General features: G+C 41.0%; 1 protein-coding gene across 1 annotated transcript in view; it reads right to left on the bottom strand.

Annotated features, from left to right (window-relative positions):
- The window catches only part of LOC117761930, a 29,001-nt gene extending 12,942 nt beyond the window's left edge, over positions 1-16,059 (bottom strand). Inside the window, exons 1-4 of the mRNA XM_034586293.1 lie at positions 15,802-16,059; positions 15,204-15,401; positions 2,604-2,936; positions 2,088-2,427 (exon numbers count right to left, since the gene is read on the bottom strand). Of these exons, the coding sequence (XP_034442184.1) occupies positions 2,088-2,427; positions 2,604-2,936; positions 15,204-15,401; positions 15,802-15,859 (929 nt within the window). The 5' untranslated portion in view covers positions 15,860-16,059. The remainder of the gene's footprint in view (positions 1-2,087; positions 2,428-2,603; positions 2,937-15,203; positions 15,402-15,801) is intronic.
- Between the last annotated feature and the right edge of the window lie 3,931 nt (positions 16,060-19,990).

Here is a 19,990-nt window from a genome sequence, read left to right as displayed (position 1 = left end):
CATTAGCCAACATGGTTAAAGTTAGCAGTCGCTGAAAACAGGCATCAACAAGTCACTTCATGCTGGGTGAGTATTTTTCTCTTTTTCAAAGAACCGTACGTTAGCTTCCTGTAACACGAGATCTGTTGTTACCCAAGTAAATATGAACATAAACAGTTTATTTTAAAAGTTCTTTATTGGAATCTAATGTTAGAGAAAGAAGTAATATAACTATTATTAGCTATCATCGGCCTAGAGATTAGTTAACATTTTTAGCTAGGAGATTTCTGATCTGGTAAACCAGCCTGTAATGTTAACCTTCACCAACCGTTTATAAGATTTTATTAATTTCTAAGATGGTGTGTAAAATATCTCGCTAGAGAAAGCACGACCGTGGTAAGTGAGGCAGATAATTAAGTATAACAGTTTAACTGAATGCTGTCATTAGCATTGGCTAATGGGAGATACACTTAATTAAGCTAGCGTTACATTTACAGCGTTTATTCATTGATGTTTTTTAAGGTTGTTTATATTTCATAGTCAGATAAATTAGAAGGTTTGGAATGTTCTTGTTTTAGTTTTTTAGAAAATGTACTGATGTAAGTGAAAACATTTGAATGAAACAACTGTTTACACTTGTACCTTTCGTTGATGTAAGATAATTTATAACATAATGTGACGAACGCTGTTTGAGGGGCCCCCTGGGAATCTTTGCTTGGGGCCCCAATAGACTTTAGAATCTCCACTGTGTGTCGGAAACGTGGGTATTTTGTATCATGCAGGATAATCAATAACGGTACAGAACATTTTGTTGTAACCTCGATTAAGTCATGATCCCAACATTTCACAGAAGTAGTAGTATTTCTTTAAGGGTTGTTGATGCACAGTGAAGAGTACCAGTCAGTAATGTAGTTTTAACAGACTGGTCACTGAAACTAAAACTTCCTGCTTCCTAAAACAGGCGGTGACTGTTTGTCAGGGCTCTCAAATGTGCTGTTGAGGCATCAAGAAGCTGGAGATGTGCATCACAGGAAGCTGCACAGCAAACTGATGCCCCTCAACGTACAGTAAGTGCAATGCAGAGATAATGACAGGAACAGTTATCATGTTCCATACATCACCTTGTCCACGCTAATGCTGATATTTTACAAAACGGAAAATGTCCTTGTTTGGTGGATTGTTGATCCTCGACTTTATCTTGTTTGAGTGTTTGTAGTCTTGTTGCTCTCGTCGTGACAGAGATACCATCAGAGATATTAAGGAAAACAAAATTCGTGTGGAAGGAGATTTCTTTTTTTAATGGAGGGGGAAATATCAGATCAAATAGCCCTTTGTTTATGGCGATGTACTAATTTTAGAGGTCCACTAACAGGCCAGTTTGCCTGAAAGTGGAAATAGAAATGCATTTATAGACTGTGTTTACTCGGGTGTTGTTTCAGGTATAAAGCTGACAACAGCATAGGGGCTTTGCTCTTCTTCTTGGGGCTGATGTGACTGGATTTGTGAGTAGAGAGCATCTCTGTTGTTGGGGAATTGGACGCTGCTATAGAGAATATCATCCTCCTGTATTGGTTGAGCCGAGATGTCGTCGTACACTTGACCAGGGCTTATCTGATGAAGAGACAAGAGAAACATTTTTATTTAATATTTCTGTGTGTTTAAAATTCTCTTAATGAAATTAAAAGATTCCAAATGGAGGTCAAATGAATGGGAGGGTTCAATATAGCTGCATTTGCCTGGAATAACTCTTGATGTATATAAAATTAAAAACTGAATTGTACTGAGAAAATAAAACGTGATTTATGTACAGTATTGTAAAATATAACTTTCATGGAACATATGGGACAATGCATCTCTGTTTCATTAGAACAATGGTTGAAGCTGCTGTTTGGACTCGGTTGAACTCTCTGAATAGATGAGGACGTTTGTCTAATGGAAGAAACTGTTAAAATTCTCTGCTTTACCTCCAAGTTGACAGAGGTTTCAGTTCTAGGAGACTGGATGGAAGTCATCTTTCTCCTAGAGAGTGAAATGAATAGGTGAAGCCAGGTTAGTGTGAAAGAGAATGTGAAAGTCATTGATTTGAAGCAGAGCACAGTGATGCTCACCTAATCCACAAGAAGACGATGATGGGTATTATAACCAGGAGAAGAGCAACATATCCTATGGCTGCTTGAGTCCATTTTCTTCTTCTGTGGACAGTGAGCATCTTTTGAAGAGAGCTCTTTTGGAGCATTTTAACCTTGCAGGAGTAGTTTCCTGCATGTTCACTGCTGACGGGGTCTAGAACCAGGTACTTGCTTTGTGTTTTTGTCAGATTCCGAGGTTGATTGTTCAAGTACCAAATGTAGTTCATGTTGTCCGTCAGAGGACAACTGGTTCTGCAGGTCAGCGTGACTCTCTGCCCCTCGGTCACCTCCTCAGAAGGACTAAACTTCACTCTCAGATCTGAAAGATGAGATTGGTCAGTTGATAAAGACGTTCCTGAACAAGTGTCTTCTAAAACAACCCAAATAACCAAGAAGGGTAAATGGAATTGGTTTGTTGAATCAGTTTCCTTATTATTATCGATAGTAACTCTCTATAGAAAGTATGCAGGTATTTAATCTAAATACTGTACCTACCTGTGACGACCAAAGTCACCCCAGGAACAGCCGGCCATCTCCCTGCATTACTTCTTATTCTGAATATGTATTCTGCTGAGTCATTCTTGTTCAGTTTATAGATTGTCAGGATGTGGCGGTTCATCACTCCATGAAACTTAATACGATCTGTATTCGTTATCAGCTCTTCACCAGCTGCCATATCACTTCTCCTATTCTTATACCACAATTTAGACATCGACTGATTGTTCTTCGGATCCGAGTATTCACTAGAGATGTTCACTGAGGAACCTTGCAGAGCACAGATCCTCCTGTTGACATAATTCACTGTGAAGCAGTATTGATCCTGAATACCTGAAACAGAGATTTTAAACAAATCATCAAACAGTTTATCTTTCTCCCATTTACAGGCTCTTGACTCAAATCGTTTATGAATTATAACAGAGCACAAACGAGCTCATACTCACAAACTTCATCTGAGAACAAGTGCTCTACAGCACAGGAGTAAGAGTGAGGAGAGGAGCTGGGAACTGATTGTGGTTCCGGCTCCAATTTTCTCTTTTTGTACCATGTGATGTTTTGAGCTTCAGTCTGTGGACAGCTGGTGTTACAGGCCAGTTTGAAATGCCCCCTGACTTTAGTCTTTTGAACATGTACTTGTATTTCTGTTGGGAGAGAATAAAAAAAAAAAACTGCTTCTCACCACTTCATCTCTGCCACGTTAATCGAGATGGGCTAATAACTTGAGTGACCAAACAGTTACTGGATAATCCCTGCCACATAATGATGAGTGAAAATCCATCCATGCTTTCTTTAGTTAATTTGTACACAGACACACACACACACGTTTCCATTCACGACCAATTCATGCCTAACCTTAACCCAACCAGAATTCATATCTCATGGTCCCTAACCAGGACCTCAGTATGACCGGGCTTCAACGTGTAAGGTAACTAACGATCTCTGGTGAAACACTGTAGATCTTTTAAATTGTGAAAACATTATTTAAAGGATTTAGACGTATGGGATTGGGAGTGTGTTTGCATGTAATTATTTGTGAAACTTCACCTCTGGGATATGTGATGGAGCACGGCTCATCTTCTGGTCTCTGCTGATTTGAGCACATTCTGCCTTTAGCATAGGTCACAGTGAAGCAGGCTGATGTGAGAGAATCTGGACAAAAGAAGAACGACATTCTGTGGTGAACAGTGTTTCACAAGCTTTACAATTCAAGGCACCAGGATACGGAGCCACATGTTGTCACTCACCCACTGAGACTTCAGGGGCTCTGAGATGCTCGTAGCCTTTGAGAGCACAGGAGTATGTGACTGATTCCTCGCTGCTGATTAGCTCCTGGTACCAAGGAGACGAGTCCTGATAGAGAAACTCTGTGTTCTTGTACCAGATATAGACCACAGGGCTTTCAGTCAGAGGACAACTGCTGCTGCACATCAGGGACACTGTCTTTTCTCCTGTGGCAGGAAACACCTTCACCTGCAGGTCTGAGATGATGTTGAATAAATCAAGAATTAATGCACTGATGTTTTTGCAGTGATCAATTAATAATCAATAACTGAACCACTGTACCTGCAACAAGGAGCTGAATTTCTCCCCCCTGGCAGTTATTTCGTTTGTCATTAACGTCACTACAACAGTAAGTGTTTTTATCACTCTCTCTCAGATCATTGATCGTAATAGTGAAGTTGCTCTCTTCAGATATGTTCACACGTTTTCCGTCTGCAAAGATCTGATCTTGAACCTTCTTGTTGTCCTCCCAGCGAACAGTGAACCATTTCATGCTTGATTTGGGACGTTGATCTGAGCAGTGTAGATCCACTGATGAACCTTTTAAGGCACAGATGCTTTTTGCTCCAACCCCTTTACCAAAAAAGCATTTTTATAGTTCTTAACTTCTAGTAGATAAATTGTACATTAATTATTTTTGTAAATACCGATTTGCTGTAATATATGTGAAGAGCAGAATCTGAGAAAATATTTTGAACGTCATCTTTTTTTCTTCCAATCAATCTACAATTGACTAATATGCTGATAAACATTTAAGTTCTTACGGTTCAGTTACGATTCACAGTTAGTATTGTAGAAATAAACGGTCATTCATACCTGAGATGTACAGGAACAAACCCATGAACACACATTCAGCTCCTGCCGACAACATGGCCAGTGTTGTCTTCAGCTTCTCAACAGGAAGTATGACTTTAAATGAATGGTACAAATCTATCACAGAGAAAAAGACTGAAGTCAGAATGGTCTGTTTGTCTGTGAGACGGTTTATCAGACCTCAACTTGGAAAAAATCGCTTACTCATTATTCTTAATAAAAAAAAAGAGTTCTATTCATTTCCTGTGTTATGTGACTCGCCTGCTAACGTGTTAGATTATGTATCTGTGGCTTCTAGAAACTGACAGTAACGTCAGTAAAGCTTTGCCTTGCAGCAATGTTCTCACAACTTAAACACCATGTACATGACGTCATAACCACAAACTCACGAGTTTCATTTGTAAGCAGCAATAGTCTCTTAATAATCATGGAAGTGTTGTTGGGACCTGGTATTTGTGAACTACAGATCGGCCTACATGTTTCATCAAAGCCTGACCACGTGTTTCTTTGTTCGGGAGACAAAGCAGAGCCTCCAGAACTCAGTCTCCCAGGGTGCTTCAACGTCACACAGAGGTGTGAAAACTGACCTTTCAACGACTATTGGTCACTCTGGGCCCCATGACCCATGAGGTCACCAGGCCAATATAAGCCAAGTCCCCTCTCTCTCCGTCCTCTTTCGACTCAACTCCTTCTACTCAACTCTCTGAGAGGAGCTCACCTCTCTTTCTGCTCAACTTCAATGGAGGAGAGGTGCAGCTTTCCAGCTCACCCTGCCAGGGAAACTTCCTCCCTACCCAAGCTCTACCAACCTTCAAGCAGGCCTGCCTGGAGCAGACTGCTAAAACCTTCCAAAAGGCAGTGACGCGAGAGCCTGCTTAAGAACTTCAGCACAAGAGCTGCATCGCACAGCAGAACCACAAACACAGGAGCCACAAACCATCAAGACGACTTCACTGGACTTCGAACAGCATCAACCTTTTTTCCCTTTTCATGGATGGGTAACACAACTGGGCTAAATAATTATTCTAGGCTAAGCAAAGACTGTTTGTTCTATTCCGTGTGATGTTTATAATTTTGATTTGTGTTGCTGTGATATTTTGGTTATAAGTTATTTGAAAGTTAATGTTAGTTATGTTATGCTCTTCACAGTCTTTCTTTGCATGCAACTAGCTACTTTCTCTAACCTGGCACCAAAACACACACACACACACACACACACACATCTCCCCACACATCTCTCTGACCCCCGCCACATGTCGTAAACATACCAGAGGTGATGGTTTATTGCCTTCATAGTGGCCAGCCGCCATTTTGAAAGCACGCTCACTCACACAGACACACACACGCATTCTCACATACACACCTTTATTTAGTAAGTACACCTTTAGTAGTTTGTGTTTTTATACTTTTATTATCTTCATAATAAATGTTTTCTTCAACAAATGTTGTTTTCATTAATGTTGCATAAGTGTGAAATTTGCCAACCTCTACACTGTCAAGAACTCCATATCCTTCAACTTAGCTCACTATCTATATGGTAATTTTGGTTATAGTTATTAATTTAATTGTTAATCAGAGTTCCAAATTTGTAGTTAGTACTTTTATGAGACTTAATCAATAAATTGGCTATCTTTTCCCTTCCTTTGAAGGGTGGTGCCCTGAGGTAACTTTAATCAATTAAAGTTATTATTTAATGTTAATATTCTTAATATTAATACTCAATATTTGTTCTGATAACCACATTTCTTGAATGCCCAAAGGCACACATTGTAATGGTGTCATGTTTAATGAATCATTTGCACAACAGTGTATTGGATGTAACATAATAAACCTAGAGTTCCATCTCCCATTGCCTTTTAACACGTTTCTTAGCTGTTGCTAACATTAAACTAATTTGAAACTAGAATGTTGCTCTGACAGTCCATACCTCCACCAAGGCTAATAAGTATTATGTAATATGTCAAAGCAGCGTTTCCAGTTAATTGTCCAGACGGTGGCGTCCACCAGATTGTAGTTTGTTCCACCACATTTTCATCATCAACCAAACCACTTTTACGCTTCTCTTATTATTATAACATGGAATCTCTAGATTGGTGTTTTGCCACATTGCTGCATTGTATCGTTTTGTGTCGTGCAATTTGCAGCACTATTTGCCATGTGCTTGCACTATCATCCCTAAAGTTTTTACCATCCACGCAATCAGTCAGACCTCAGTTTCAGCTGCAGTTGTGTGCTTGTTTGCTGTCACTTGGAATTAACCATATACGTATTGAGTTAAGTTTGTGGGAAACTTCCTGTGTGTATTCTTCCTTTGGCCACGTCCCACCCCTCCACAAAATGTCATGGTTGTCAGTTCAGTTGTTTTTGTGTAATCCTGCTAATTTACAAAGTCAAACACTGATGATTTATGGCGTTTATTCATTGACATTTTTATTGTTGTTTCTATTTCTATTTTGAAAATTAGAAGGTTTTAAGGTTCTTTGTTTTATTTTTTTTGAAAAATGAACTTAATTTGAAATTAAAATGTTTTTTTACACTTCCTATCTTTCGTTGCTGTAAGAATTATAACATAATGTTGACGAACTCTGTTTGAGGGGCCAGCCGAGAATGTTGTCCATGCTAATGCTGATATTTTGCTCAATGAAATTTTTCCTCTGTGTTTGGGCCTCTCATCTAAATGCAAACGGCATTTTAACTCACTAATACAGAGATTTATACAAACACCTTCCAATAGTGCAGATTTTTGAAGAACCTGGTTTCTGTTTATCAGTGTGTAAAAACAAAACAGCATTTTGGAAATGATGATGTCACAGTTTACTTCACACGTGCCGACTGTTGCTTTGTGTAATGAGCAGACACCAGAAACAACAACAACAGTGGCAGCTGTTTACCAGTTTCAGTAGTTGTGTTAGCAGTTCTTGGTCCAGTTACAAGTGTGCAGCTAAATGTAGCAGCACAGCTCCACATTTCAAACATTGACCGGAGCTTGACTTGCACAATTTTACTTGGAACACATTATTCTTCTCTGGTGTTTGGTGGATTGTTGATCATAGACTTTTTCGCCACCTACTGGCCCAACAAGCTCGTTTGAGTGTTTGTTGTCTGCAGTAGTTTAGACAAGGCCTTTGTCTGTAGTGATGTGCTAATTTTAGAGGTCCACTAACAGGCCAGTTTGTCTGAAAGTGGAAATAGAAATGCATTTGTAGACCTGTGGTCAATCATGTTGCAACATAAAAAAACATATTACATTTTTTATTTCTCATTTTCGTCATAAGACTCTTTAATTACATTCAGCATAGCAGGTAACATGTCAAGTAAATGCCATTACAATCAAAGTAGCCTATTAATACAAACATATAAAATAATGAATATGGTCTGAGGCAGCTTTTAATTTTGAGTAGTCACAAAGTCTGAATCACTTATAATAACAGATGTTTGCTCAGGTGTTGTTTTGGGTGTAAACCTGACAACAGCATAGGGGCTTTGCTCTTCTTCTTGGGGCTGATGTGGCTGGATTTGTGAGTAGAGAGCATCTCTGTTGTTGGGGAGTTGGACGCTGCTTTAGAGAATATCATCCTCCTCTTTTGGTTGAGCCGAGATGTTCTCATACACATGACCTGGGCTTATCTGATGAAGAGACAATTTTATTTAATATTTCTGTGAATTTAAAATTCTCTTAATGAAATTAAAAGGTTCCAAATGGAGGTCAAATGAATGGGAGGGTTCAATATAGCTGCATTTGCCTGGAATAACTTGATGTATATAAAATTAAAAACGGAATTGTACTGAGAAAATAAAACATGATTTATGTACAGTATTGTAAAATATAACATTCATGGAACATATGGGACAATGCATCTCTGTTTCATTAGAACAATAGTTGAAGCTGCTGTTTGGACTCGGTTGAACTCTCTGAATAGATGAGGACGTTTGTCTAATGGAAGAAACTGTTAAAATTCTCTGCTTTACCTCCTCCAAGTTGAAGGAGGTTTCAGTTCTAGGAGACTGGATGGAAGTCATCTTTCTTCTAGAGAGTGAAATGAATAGGTGAAGCCAGGTTAGTGTGAAAGAGAATGTGAAAGTCATTGATTTGAAGCAGAGCACAGTGATGCTCACCTAATCCACAAGAAGATGGAGGTGGGTATTATAACCAGGAGAAGAACAACGATTCTTATGGCTACTTGAGTCCATTTTCTTCTTCTGTGGACAGTGAGCATCTTTTGAAGAGAGCTCTTTTGGAGCATTTTAACCTTGCAGGAGTAGTTTCCTGCATGTTCACTGCTGACGGGGTCTAGAACCAGGTACTTGCTTTGTGTTTTTGTCAGATTCAGAGGTTGATTGTTCAAGTACCAAATGTAGTTCATGTTGTCCGTCAGAGGACAACTGGTTCTGCAGGTCAGCGTGACTCTCTGCCCCCCGGTCACCTCCGCAGAAGGACTAAACTTCACTCTCAGATCTGAAAGATGAGATTGGTCAGTTGATAAAGACGTTCCTGAACAAGTGTCTTCTAAAACAACCCAAATAAGCAAGAAAGGTAAATGGAATTAGTTTGTTGAATTAGTTGCCTTATTATTATCGATAGTAACTCTCTATGGAAAGTATGCAGGTATTTAATCTAAATACTGTACCTACCTGTGACGACCAAAGTTACCCCAGGAACAGCCGACCATTTCCCTGCATTACTTCTTATTCTGAATATGTATTCTGCTGAGTCATTCTTGTTCAGTTCATTGATTGTCAGGATGTGGCTGTTCATCACTCCATGAAATTTAATACGATCTGTATTCGTTATCAGCTCTTCACCAGCCGCCATATCACTTCTCCTATTCTTATACCACGATTTAGACTTCCACTGCAGGTTGTAAGGGTCCGAGTATTCACTGGAGATGTTCACTGAGGAACCTTGCAGAGCACAGATCCTCCTGTTGACATAATTCACTCTGGAGCAGTATTTATCCTGAATACCTGAAACAGAGATTTTAAACAAATCATCAAACAGTTTATCTTTCTCCCTTTTACAGGCTCTTGACTCAAATCTTTTATGACTTATAACAGACCACAAACAAGCTCATACTCACAAACTTCATCTGAGAGCAAGTGCTCTACAGCACAGGAGTAAGAGACAGGAGAGGAGCTGGAAACTCGTTGTGGTGCCGGCTCCAATCGTCTGTTTTTGTACCATGTGATGGTTTGAGCTTCCGTCTGTGGACAGCTGGTGTTACAGGCCAGTTTGAAATCCCAACAGTCTTCAGTCTTTTGAACATGTACTTGTACTTCTGTTGGGAGAGAATAAAAAAACAAACTGCTTCTCACCACTTCATCTCTGCAAACGTTAATCGAGATGGGCTAATAACTTGAGTGAGCAAACAGTTACTGGATAATCCCTGCCACATAATGATGAGTGAACATCCATCCATGCTTTCTTTAGTTAATTTGTACACATACACACACACATGTTTACATTCTTGACCAATTCATGCCGAACCTTAACCCAACCAGAATTTATATCTCATGGTCCCTAACCAGGATCTCAGTATGACCGGGCTTCAACGTGTAAGGTAACTAACGATCTCTGGTGAAACACTGTAGATCTTTTAAATTGTGAAAACATTATTTAAAGGGTTTAGACGTATGGGATTGGGAGTGTGTTTGCATGTAATTATTTGTGAAACTTCACCTCTGGGATATGTGATGGAGCACGGCTCATCTTCTGGTCTCTGCTGATTTGAGCACATTCTGCCTTTAGCATAGGTCACAGTGAAGCAGGCTGATGTGAGAGAAGCTGGACAAAAGAAGAACGACATTCTGTGGTGAACAGTGTTTCACAAGCTTTATAATTCAAGGCAGCAGGATACGGAGCCACATGTTGTCACTCACCCAGTGAGACTTCAGGGGCTCTGAGATGCTCGTAGCCTTTGAGAGCACAGGAGTATGTGACTGATTCCTCGCTGCTGATTAGCTCCTGGTACCAAGGAGACGAGTCCTGATAGAGAAACTCTGTGTTCTTGTACCAGATATAGACCACAGGGCTTTCAGTCAGAGGACAACTGCTGCTGCACATCAGGGACACTGTCTTTTCTCCTGTGGTAGGAAACACCTTCACCTGCAGGTCTGAGAGGATGTTGAATAAAACAAGAATTAATGCACTGATGTAATTTTTGCAGTAATAAATTAATAATAAATAACTGAACCACTGTACCTGCAACAAGGAGCTGAATTTCTCCCCTCTGGCATTTATTTCGTTTGTCATTAACGTCACTACAACAGTAAGTGTTTTTATCACTCTCTCTCAGATCATTGATCGTAATAGTGAAGTTGCTCTCTTCAGATATGTTCACATGTTTTCCGTCTGCAAATATCTGATCTTGAACCATCTTGTTGTCCTCCCAGCGAACAGTGAACCATTTCATGCTTGATTTGGGACGTTGAGCTGAGCAGTGTAGATCCACTGATGAACCTTTTAAGGCACAGATGCTTTTTGCTCCAACCCCTTTAACAGAAAAGCATTTTTATAGTTCTTAACTTCTAGAAGGTAAATTGTACATTATTTGTTTTTGTAAATACCGATTTGCTGTAATATATGTGAAGAGCAGAATCTGAGAAAACGTTTTGAGTGTCATCTTTTTTTTCTTCAAATCAATCTACAATTGACTAATATGCTGATAAACATTTAAATTTCTTACGGTTCAGTTCTGATTCACAGTTAGTATTGCAGAAATAAACGGTCATTCATACCTGAGATGTACAGGAACAAACCCATGAACACACATTCAGCTCCTGCCGACAACATGGCCAGTGTTGTCTTCAGCTTCTCAACAGAAAGTATCACTTTAAATGAAAGCTCATCAAAAATAAAAACTTTAAATGGTAAAAATCTATCACAGAGAAAATAAAAGACTGAAGTCAGAATGGTCTGTTTGTCTGTGTGAGATGGTTTGTCAGACCTCAACTTGTAAAAAATCGCTTCCTCCTTATTCTTAGTTTAAAAAAAGAGTTCTATGCATTTCCTGTGTTATGTGACTCGCCTACTAACGTGTTAGATTGTGTATCTGTCGCTTGTAGATACTGACAGTAACGTCAATAAAACTTTACCTTGCAGCAATGTTCTCACAACTTAAACACCATGTACATGATGTCATAACAACAAACTCACAAGTTTCATTTGTGAGCAGCAATAGTCTCTTAATATTCATGGAAGTGTTTTGGATGTAACATAATAAACCTAGAGTTCCATCTCCCATTGCCTTTTAACAAGTTTCTTAGCTGTTGCTAACATTAAACTAATTTGAAACTAGAATGTTGCTCTGACAGTCCATACCTCCACCAAGGCTAATAAGTATTATGTAATATGTCAAAGCAGCGTTTCCAGTTAATTATCCAGATGGTGGCGGCCACCAGATTGTAGTTTGTTCCACCACATTTTCATAATCAACCAAACCACTTTTACGCTTCTCTTATTATTATAACATGGAATCTCTAGATTGGTGTTTTGCCACATTGCTGCATTGTATCGTTTTGTGTCGTGCAATTTGCAGCACTATTTGCCATGTGCTTGCACTATCATCCCTAAAGTTTTTACCATCCACGCAGTCAGTCAGACCTCAGTTTCAGCTGCAGTTGTGTGCTTGTTTGCTGTCACTTGGAATTAACCATATACGTATTGAGTTAGGTTTGTGTGAAACTTCCTGTGTGTATTCTTCCTTTGGCCACGTCCCACCCCTCCACAAAATGTCATGGTTGTCAGTTCAGTTGTTTTTGTGTAATCCTGCTAATTTACAAACTAAAACACTGATGATTTATGACGTTTATTCATTGACATTTTTATTGTTGTTTATATTTATATTTAGAAAATCAGAAGGTTTTAAGGTTCTTTGTTTTAGTTTTTTTGAAAAATGAACTTAATTTGAAATTAAAATGTTTTTTACACTTCCTATCTTTCGTTGCTGTAAGAATTATAACATAATATTGACGAACTCTGTTTGAGGGGCCAGCCGAGAATGTTGTCCATGCTAATGCTGATATTTTGCTCAATGAAATGTTTCCTCTGTGTTTGGGCCTCTCATCTAAATGCAAACGGCATTTTAACTCACTAATATGGAGATTTATACAAACACCTTCCAATAGTGCAGATTTTTGCAGAACCTGGTTTCTGTTTATCAGTGTGTAAAAACAAAACAGAGCATTTTGGAAACGATGATGTCACAGTTTACTTCACACGTGCCGACTGTTGCTTTGTGTAATGAGCAGACACCAGAAACAACAACAACAATGGCAGCTGTTTACCAGTTTCAGTAGTTTTGTTAGCAGTTCTTGGTCCAGTTACAAGTGTTCAGCTAAATGTAGCAGCACAGCTCCACATTTCAAACATTGACCGGAGCTTGACTTGCCCAATTTTACTTGGAACACATTATTCTTCTCTGGTGTTTGGTGGATTGTTGATCATAGACTTTTTCTCCACCTACTGGCCCAGCAAGCTCGTTTGAGTGTTTGTTGTCTGCAGTAGTTTAGACAAGGCCTTTGTCTGCAGTGATGTGCTAATTTTAGAGGTCCACTAACAGGCCAGTTTGTCTGAAAGTGGAAATAGAAATGCATTTGTAGACCTGTGGTCAATCATGTTGCAACATAAAAAAACGAATATAGAAAAAACATTTATTGAAATATAATCTTTTTTTCTCATTTTCTTCATAAGACTCTTTAACTACATTCAGCATAGCAGGTAACATGTCAAGTAAATGACATTACAATCAAAGTAGCCTATTAATACAAACATATAAAATAATGAATATGGTCTGAGACAGCTTTTAATTTTGAGTAGTCACAAAGTCTGAATCACTTATAATAACAGATGTTTGCTCAGGTGTTGTTTTGGGTGTAAAGCTGACAACAGCATAGGGGCTTTGCTCTTCTTCTTGGGGCTGATGTGACTGGATTTGTGAGTAGAGAGCATCTCTGTTGTTGGGGAGTTGGACGCTGCTTTAGAGAATATCATCCTCCTCTATTGGTTGAGCCGAGATGTTCTCGTACGCTTGACCAGGGCTTATCTGATGAAGAGACAAGAGAAACATTTTTATTTAATATTTCTGTGTATTTAAAATTCTCTGAATGAAATTAAAAGATTCCAAATGGAGGTCAACTGAATGGGAGGGTTCAATATAGCTGCATTTGCCTGGAATGACTCTTGATGTATATAAAATTAAAAACTGAATTGTACTGAGAAAATAAAACATGATTTATGTACAGTATTGTAAAATATAACATTCATGGAACATATGGGACAATGCATCTCTGTTTCATTAGAACAATGGTTGAAGCTGCTGTTTGGACTCGGTTGAACTCTCTGAATAGATGAGGACGTTTGTCTAATGGAAGAAACTGTTAAAATTCTCTGCTTTACCTCCTCCAAGTTGAAGGAGGTTTCAGTTCTAGGAGACTGGATGGAAGTCATCTTTCTTCTAGAGAGTGAAATGAAGAGGTGAAGCCAGGTTAGTGTGAAAGAGAATGTGAAAGTCATTGCTTTGAAGCAGAGCACAGTGATGCTCACCTAATCCACAAGAAGATGGAGGTGGGTATTACAACCAGGAGAAGAACAACGATTCTTATGGCTGCTTGAGTCCATTTTCTTCTTCTGTGGACAGTGAGCATCTTTTGAAGAGAGCTCTTTTGGAGCATTTTAACCTTGCAGGAGTAGTTTCCTGCATGTTCACTGCTGACGGGGTCTAGAACCAGGTACTTGCTTTGTGTTTTGGTCAGATTCAGAGGTTGATTGTTCAAGTACCAAATGTAGTTCATGTTGTCCGTCAGAGGACAACTGGTTCTGCAGGTCAGCATGACTCTCTGTCCCTCGGTCACCTCCGCAGAAGGACTAAACTTCACTCTCAGATCTGAAAGATGAGATTGGTCAGTTGATAAAGACGTTCCTGAACAAGTGTCTTCTAAAACAACCCAAATAACCAAGAAGGGTGAATGGAATTATTTTGTTGAATTAGTTGTCTTATTATTATCGATAGTAACTCTCTATAGAAAGTATGCAGGTATTTAATCTAAATACTGTACCTACCTGTGACGACCAAAGTCACCCCAGGAACAGCCGGCCATCTCCCTGCATCACTTCCTATTCTGAATACGTATTCTGCTGAGTCATTCTTGTTCAGTGCATTGATAGTCAGGATGTGGCGGTTCATCACTCCATGAAACTTAATACGATCTGTATTCGTTATCAGCACTTCACCAGCTGCCACATCACTTCTCCTATTCTTATACCACAATTTAGATTTCGACTGCTGGTTGAAAGGATCCGAGTATTCACTGGAGATGTTCACTGAGGAACCTTGCAGAGCACAGATCCTCCTGTTGACATAATTCACTCTGGAGCAGTATTTATCCTGAATACCTGAAACAGAGATTTTAAACAGATCATCAAACAGTTTATCTTTCTCCCTTTTACAGGCTCTTGACTCAAATCTTTTATGATTTATAACAGACCACAAACAAGCTCATACTCACAAACTTCATCTGAGAACAAGTGCTCTACAGCACAGGAGTAAGAGACAGGAGAGAAGCTGAGAACTGGTTGTGGTGCCGGCTCCAATCGTCTGTTTTTGTACCATGTGATGGTTTGAGCTTCCGTCTGTGGACAGCTGGTGTTACAGGCCAGTTTGAAATACCACCTGACTTCAGTCTTTTGAACATGTACTTGTACTTCTGTTGGGAGAGAATAAAAAAACAAACTGCTTCTCACCACTTCATCTCTGCCACGTTAATCGAAATGGGCTAATAACTTGAGTGACCAAATAGTTACTGGATAATCCCTGCCACATAATGATGAGTGAAAATCCATCCATGCTTTCTTTAGTTAATTTGTACACATACACACACACACGTTTACATTCTTGACCAATTCCTGCCGAACCTTAACCCAACCAGAACTCATATCTCATGGTCCCTAACCAGGATCTCAGTATGACCGGGCTTCAACGTGTAAGGTAACTAACGATCTCTGGTGAAACACTGTAGATCTTTTATTTTGTGAGAACATTATTTAAAGGATTTAGACGTATGGGGTTGGGAGTGTGTTTGTGTGTAATTATTTGTGAAACTTCACCTCTGGGATATGTGATGGAGCACGGCTCATCTTCTGGTCTCTGCTGACTTGAGCACATTCTGCCTTTAGCATAGGTCACAGTGAAGCAGGCTGATGTGAGAGAAGCTGGACAAAAGAAAAACGACTTTCTGTGGTGAACAGTTTTTCACAAGCTTTACAATTCAAGGCACCAGGATATGGAGCCACATGTTGTCACTCACCCACTGAGACTTCAGGGGCTCTGAGATGCTCGTAGCCTTTGAGAGCACAGGAGTATGTGACTGATTCCTCACTGCTGATTAGCTCCTGGTACCAAGGAGACGAGTCCTGATAGAGAAACTCTGTGTTCTTGTACCAGATATAGACCACAGGGCTTTCAGTCAGAGGACAACTGCTGCTGCACATCAGGGACACTGTCTTTTCTCCTGTGGCAGGAAACACCTTCACCTGCAGGTCTGAGATGATGTTGAATAAAACAAGAATTAATGCACTGATGTTATTTTTGCAGTAATAAATTAATAATAAATAACTGAACCACTGTACCTGCAACAAGGAGCTGAATGACTCCCCCCTGGCATTTATTTAGTTTGTCATTAACGTCACTACAACAGTAAGTGTTTTTATCACTCTCTCTCAGATCATTGATCGTAATAGTGAAGTTGCTCTCTTCAGATATGTTCACACGTTTTCCGTCTGCAAAGATCTGATCTTGAACCTTCTTGTTGTCCTCCCGGCGAACAGTGAACCATGTCATGCTTGATTTGGGACGTTGAGCTGAGCAGTGTAGATCCACTGATGAACCTTTTAAGGCACAGATGCTGTTTGCTCCAACCCCTTTAACAGAGAACCATTTTTATAGTTCTTAACTTCTAGTAGATAAATTGTACATTAATTGTTTTTGTAAATACCGATTTGCTGTAATATATGTGAAGAGCAGAATCTGAGAAAATATTTGAGCTTCATCTTTTTTTCTTCAAATCAATCTACAATTGACTAATATGCTGACAAACATTTAAATTTCTCACGGTTCATTTACGATTCACAGTTAGTATTGTAGAAATAAACGGTCATTCATACCTGAGATGTACAGGAACAAACCCATGAACACACATTCAGCTCCTGCCGACAACATGGCCAGTGTTGTCTTCAGCTTCTCAACAGAAAGTATGACTTTAAATTAAAGCTCATAAAAAATTGAAACTTTAAATGGTAAAAATCTATCACAGAGAAAATGAAAGACTGAAGTCAGAATGGTCTGTTTGTCTGTGGGAGACTGTTTGTCAGATCTCAACTCGTAAGAAATCGCTTCCTCATTATTCTTAGTTTAAAAAAAGAGTTCTATACATTTCCTGTGTTATGTGACCCGCCTGCTAACGTGTTAGATTTTGTAACTGTCGCTTCTAGGTACTGACAGTAACCTCAGTAAAACTTTGCCTTGCAGCAATGTTCTCACAACATAACCCTTGTGTTGTCCCTGCTTCCCCCGGCTGTTGGCCCCCTCACATAGCCCACCCCATATTAGGACGCACACGTAGGGCAATAGGCAAGTGAGCAGCCCTTGCAGATGTATTTGTTACACCCGCGGCACACGGTATGAGTTTTACAGTCCTTTTTCCTTGGGCATATCTGACACCTCTTCCTCTTACTGCTGCTAGGGCTATGGAGGAGGCCGGACGCTCGGGTCGAGCGTCGTAGTCAAGAGCTCCCTGTGTGGCGGCAGCGGCTTTTACAGCCTTCACAACCGCGGCGGACGCTTCCGTGCGGGGGATGCACTCCCTTCGTGCGATGAACGGAGTCACGAGAGCCTTTCCCAGCTGCTCTAGGAACACCCTCCGCTTGTTCCGCTTGCCCGGCATCCAGTCTGGGTTGATCTCTCTCCATATCACGAAGGCGTTGTAGGAAGAGACGTCGAGAATGTTGTGGAAGACGACCAGGGGCCAGCGCGCGGTCATCCTCCTGCAGCTGTACGTTCTGATCACCTTGTCTAGGTTGTCCACGCCACCTTTGTTGCGTTTGTAGTCCAGGACGATGACCGGTTTCCCGTCCTCGCGGTCGCTGATGTCGGCCTCAGGGTGCCGTGTGCTCAGGAGCACCACATTCCTGTTTTTCTTTGGGATGTAGGACACCAGAGTGGCGGTGGGCGTGAATGCGAACTTGGATGAGAACACCTCTCTTCCCTTGACCGCGAGCAGCCCGGTCGGGAGCTCGGGCTTGTTCTTCCGAACAGTGCCGACCACGGTGAGCTTCCTCTCCAGGAGCTGCCGCGCGAGTTCGTAGGAGGTGAAGTAATTGTCGCACGTGACATTACGACCGTGCAGTCCCTCCGTTACATCGAGCACTACCTGCAACGCCTGGTTCCGTTCTGGGCGTCCGCCGCTCGGCTTTCCGGTGTACACTTGCATCTTCCAAGCGTAGCTTGATTTCGCATCGCAGGCCACCCACGACTTGATCCCGTATTTCGCCGGCTTGCTGGGCATGTACTGAAGGAATGGACACCGGCCTAGGGAGAAAAACAGGAGGAGAAGAGATGAGAGGAGATGAGATGAGGACGAGGACTAGCAGCCGCTATCTACATAACATAATAACATAACATAACATAACATAACCTAATAATAATATATATTTTTTAAAATGACCCTCCTGATTCGTCATCTCCAGGATGATGTTCTCTACCGTCAGCGTGATGAACAGGCGGAACGTCGAGGCTAGGTCACCGGTGCGGGACGTCGCGTGGATCGTGGGGCCCCGGGGGACCCCGCTTTGAGCCGCAGCAGAGGAGGAGGAAGAGGAGGAGGAGGAGGAGGAGCAGTGGCCCTCCTCTCGGCCGTACGCCCTCAAGGACCATGTTATTTCCCCGTTTCTTGATGGGAAGGTCGCTCTTTCCACGAGTCTGGTGGTGGTGGTGGTGTCGCCGTGGTCTTGTCCTTCTTCTTCTTCTTCTTCCAAGGATGACGAATCTGCAGAAGCATCACCCACTGGGTCGTAGTCTTCGTCGCCGTCGTCGTCTTCGTAGTCACCGTCGTCGTCTTCGTCTCCGTCCTCTCTGTCTTCTTCTCGGTCTGCTTTTCTGTCTGCTTCTCGGTCTGCTTCTCCATCTCCTTGTCCGTCCGCTTCTCGGTCTGGCTCTTTCGCGTCCTCTTCGGGTTCAGAGGATGGTTGGTGGGAGAATACCTGCTGGAGAACCTGTTCCCTGGTGAAACGCTCCTGACGTGACATCGTGCCATGGTCCGGGAGAGTGGCACACGGAGAATTCTATGTGGGTCTAATGTACCCCCCTAGATTTCAATTGGAATCAGGTGTGGGTCTAAATGACCCCACAGAGCACCACAGCACCCTCTCTGGGGGTCTAAATGACCCCCCAGGAGAATCGAGAATGACAATCCATTGGTCTCAATTACCCCAGGAGAATTGGATAATGACAATCCTTGGGTCACCCTAACCCTAACCCTGACCGGCCAGGGCTTGCGTATGATCACACGCACTCACACACACACACACTCTGGGTCAATTCGACCCAGGAACAACACGACGGATAAACACCATGTTCATGACGTCATAACCACAAACTCACGAGTTTCACTTGTAAGCAGCAATAGTCTCTTAATAATCATGGAAGTGTATTGGATGTAACATAATAAACCTAGAGTTCCATCTCCCATTGCCTTTTTAACACGTTTCTTAGCTGTTGCTAACATTAAACTAATTTGAAAGTAGAATGTTGCTCTGACAGTCCATACCTCCACCAAGGCTAATAAGTATTATGTAATATGTCAAAGCAGCGTTTCCAGTTAATTATCCAGACGGTGGCGGCCACCAGATTGTAGTTTGTTCCACCACATTTTCATAATCAACCAAACCACTTTTACGCTTCTCTTATTATTATAACATGGAATCTCTAGATTGGTGTTTTGCCACATTGCTGCTTTCTATCGTTTTGTGTCGTGCAATTTGCAGCACTATTTGCCAAGTGCTTGCATTATCATCCCTAAAGTTTTTACCATCCACGCAGTCAGTCAGACCTCAGTTTCAGCTGCAGTTGTGTCCTTGTTTGCTGTCACTTGGAATTAACTATATACGTATTGAGTTAAGTTTGTGTGAAACTTCCTGTGTGTATTCTTCCTTTGGCCACGTCCCACCCCTCCACAAAATGTCGTGGTTGTCAGTTCAGTGGTTTTTGTGTAATCCTGCTAATTTACAAACTAAAACACTG

This window comes from Hippoglossus hippoglossus, chromosome 1 (assembly GCF_009819705.1).
Source record: "Hippoglossus hippoglossus isolate fHipHip1 chromosome 1, fHipHip1.pri, whole genome shotgun sequence".
Classification (NCBI taxonomy): Eukaryota; Metazoa; Chordata; class Actinopteri; order Pleuronectiformes; family Pleuronectidae; genus Hippoglossus; species Hippoglossus hippoglossus.
This window is presented reverse-complemented; position numbering and strand designations above follow the sequence as displayed.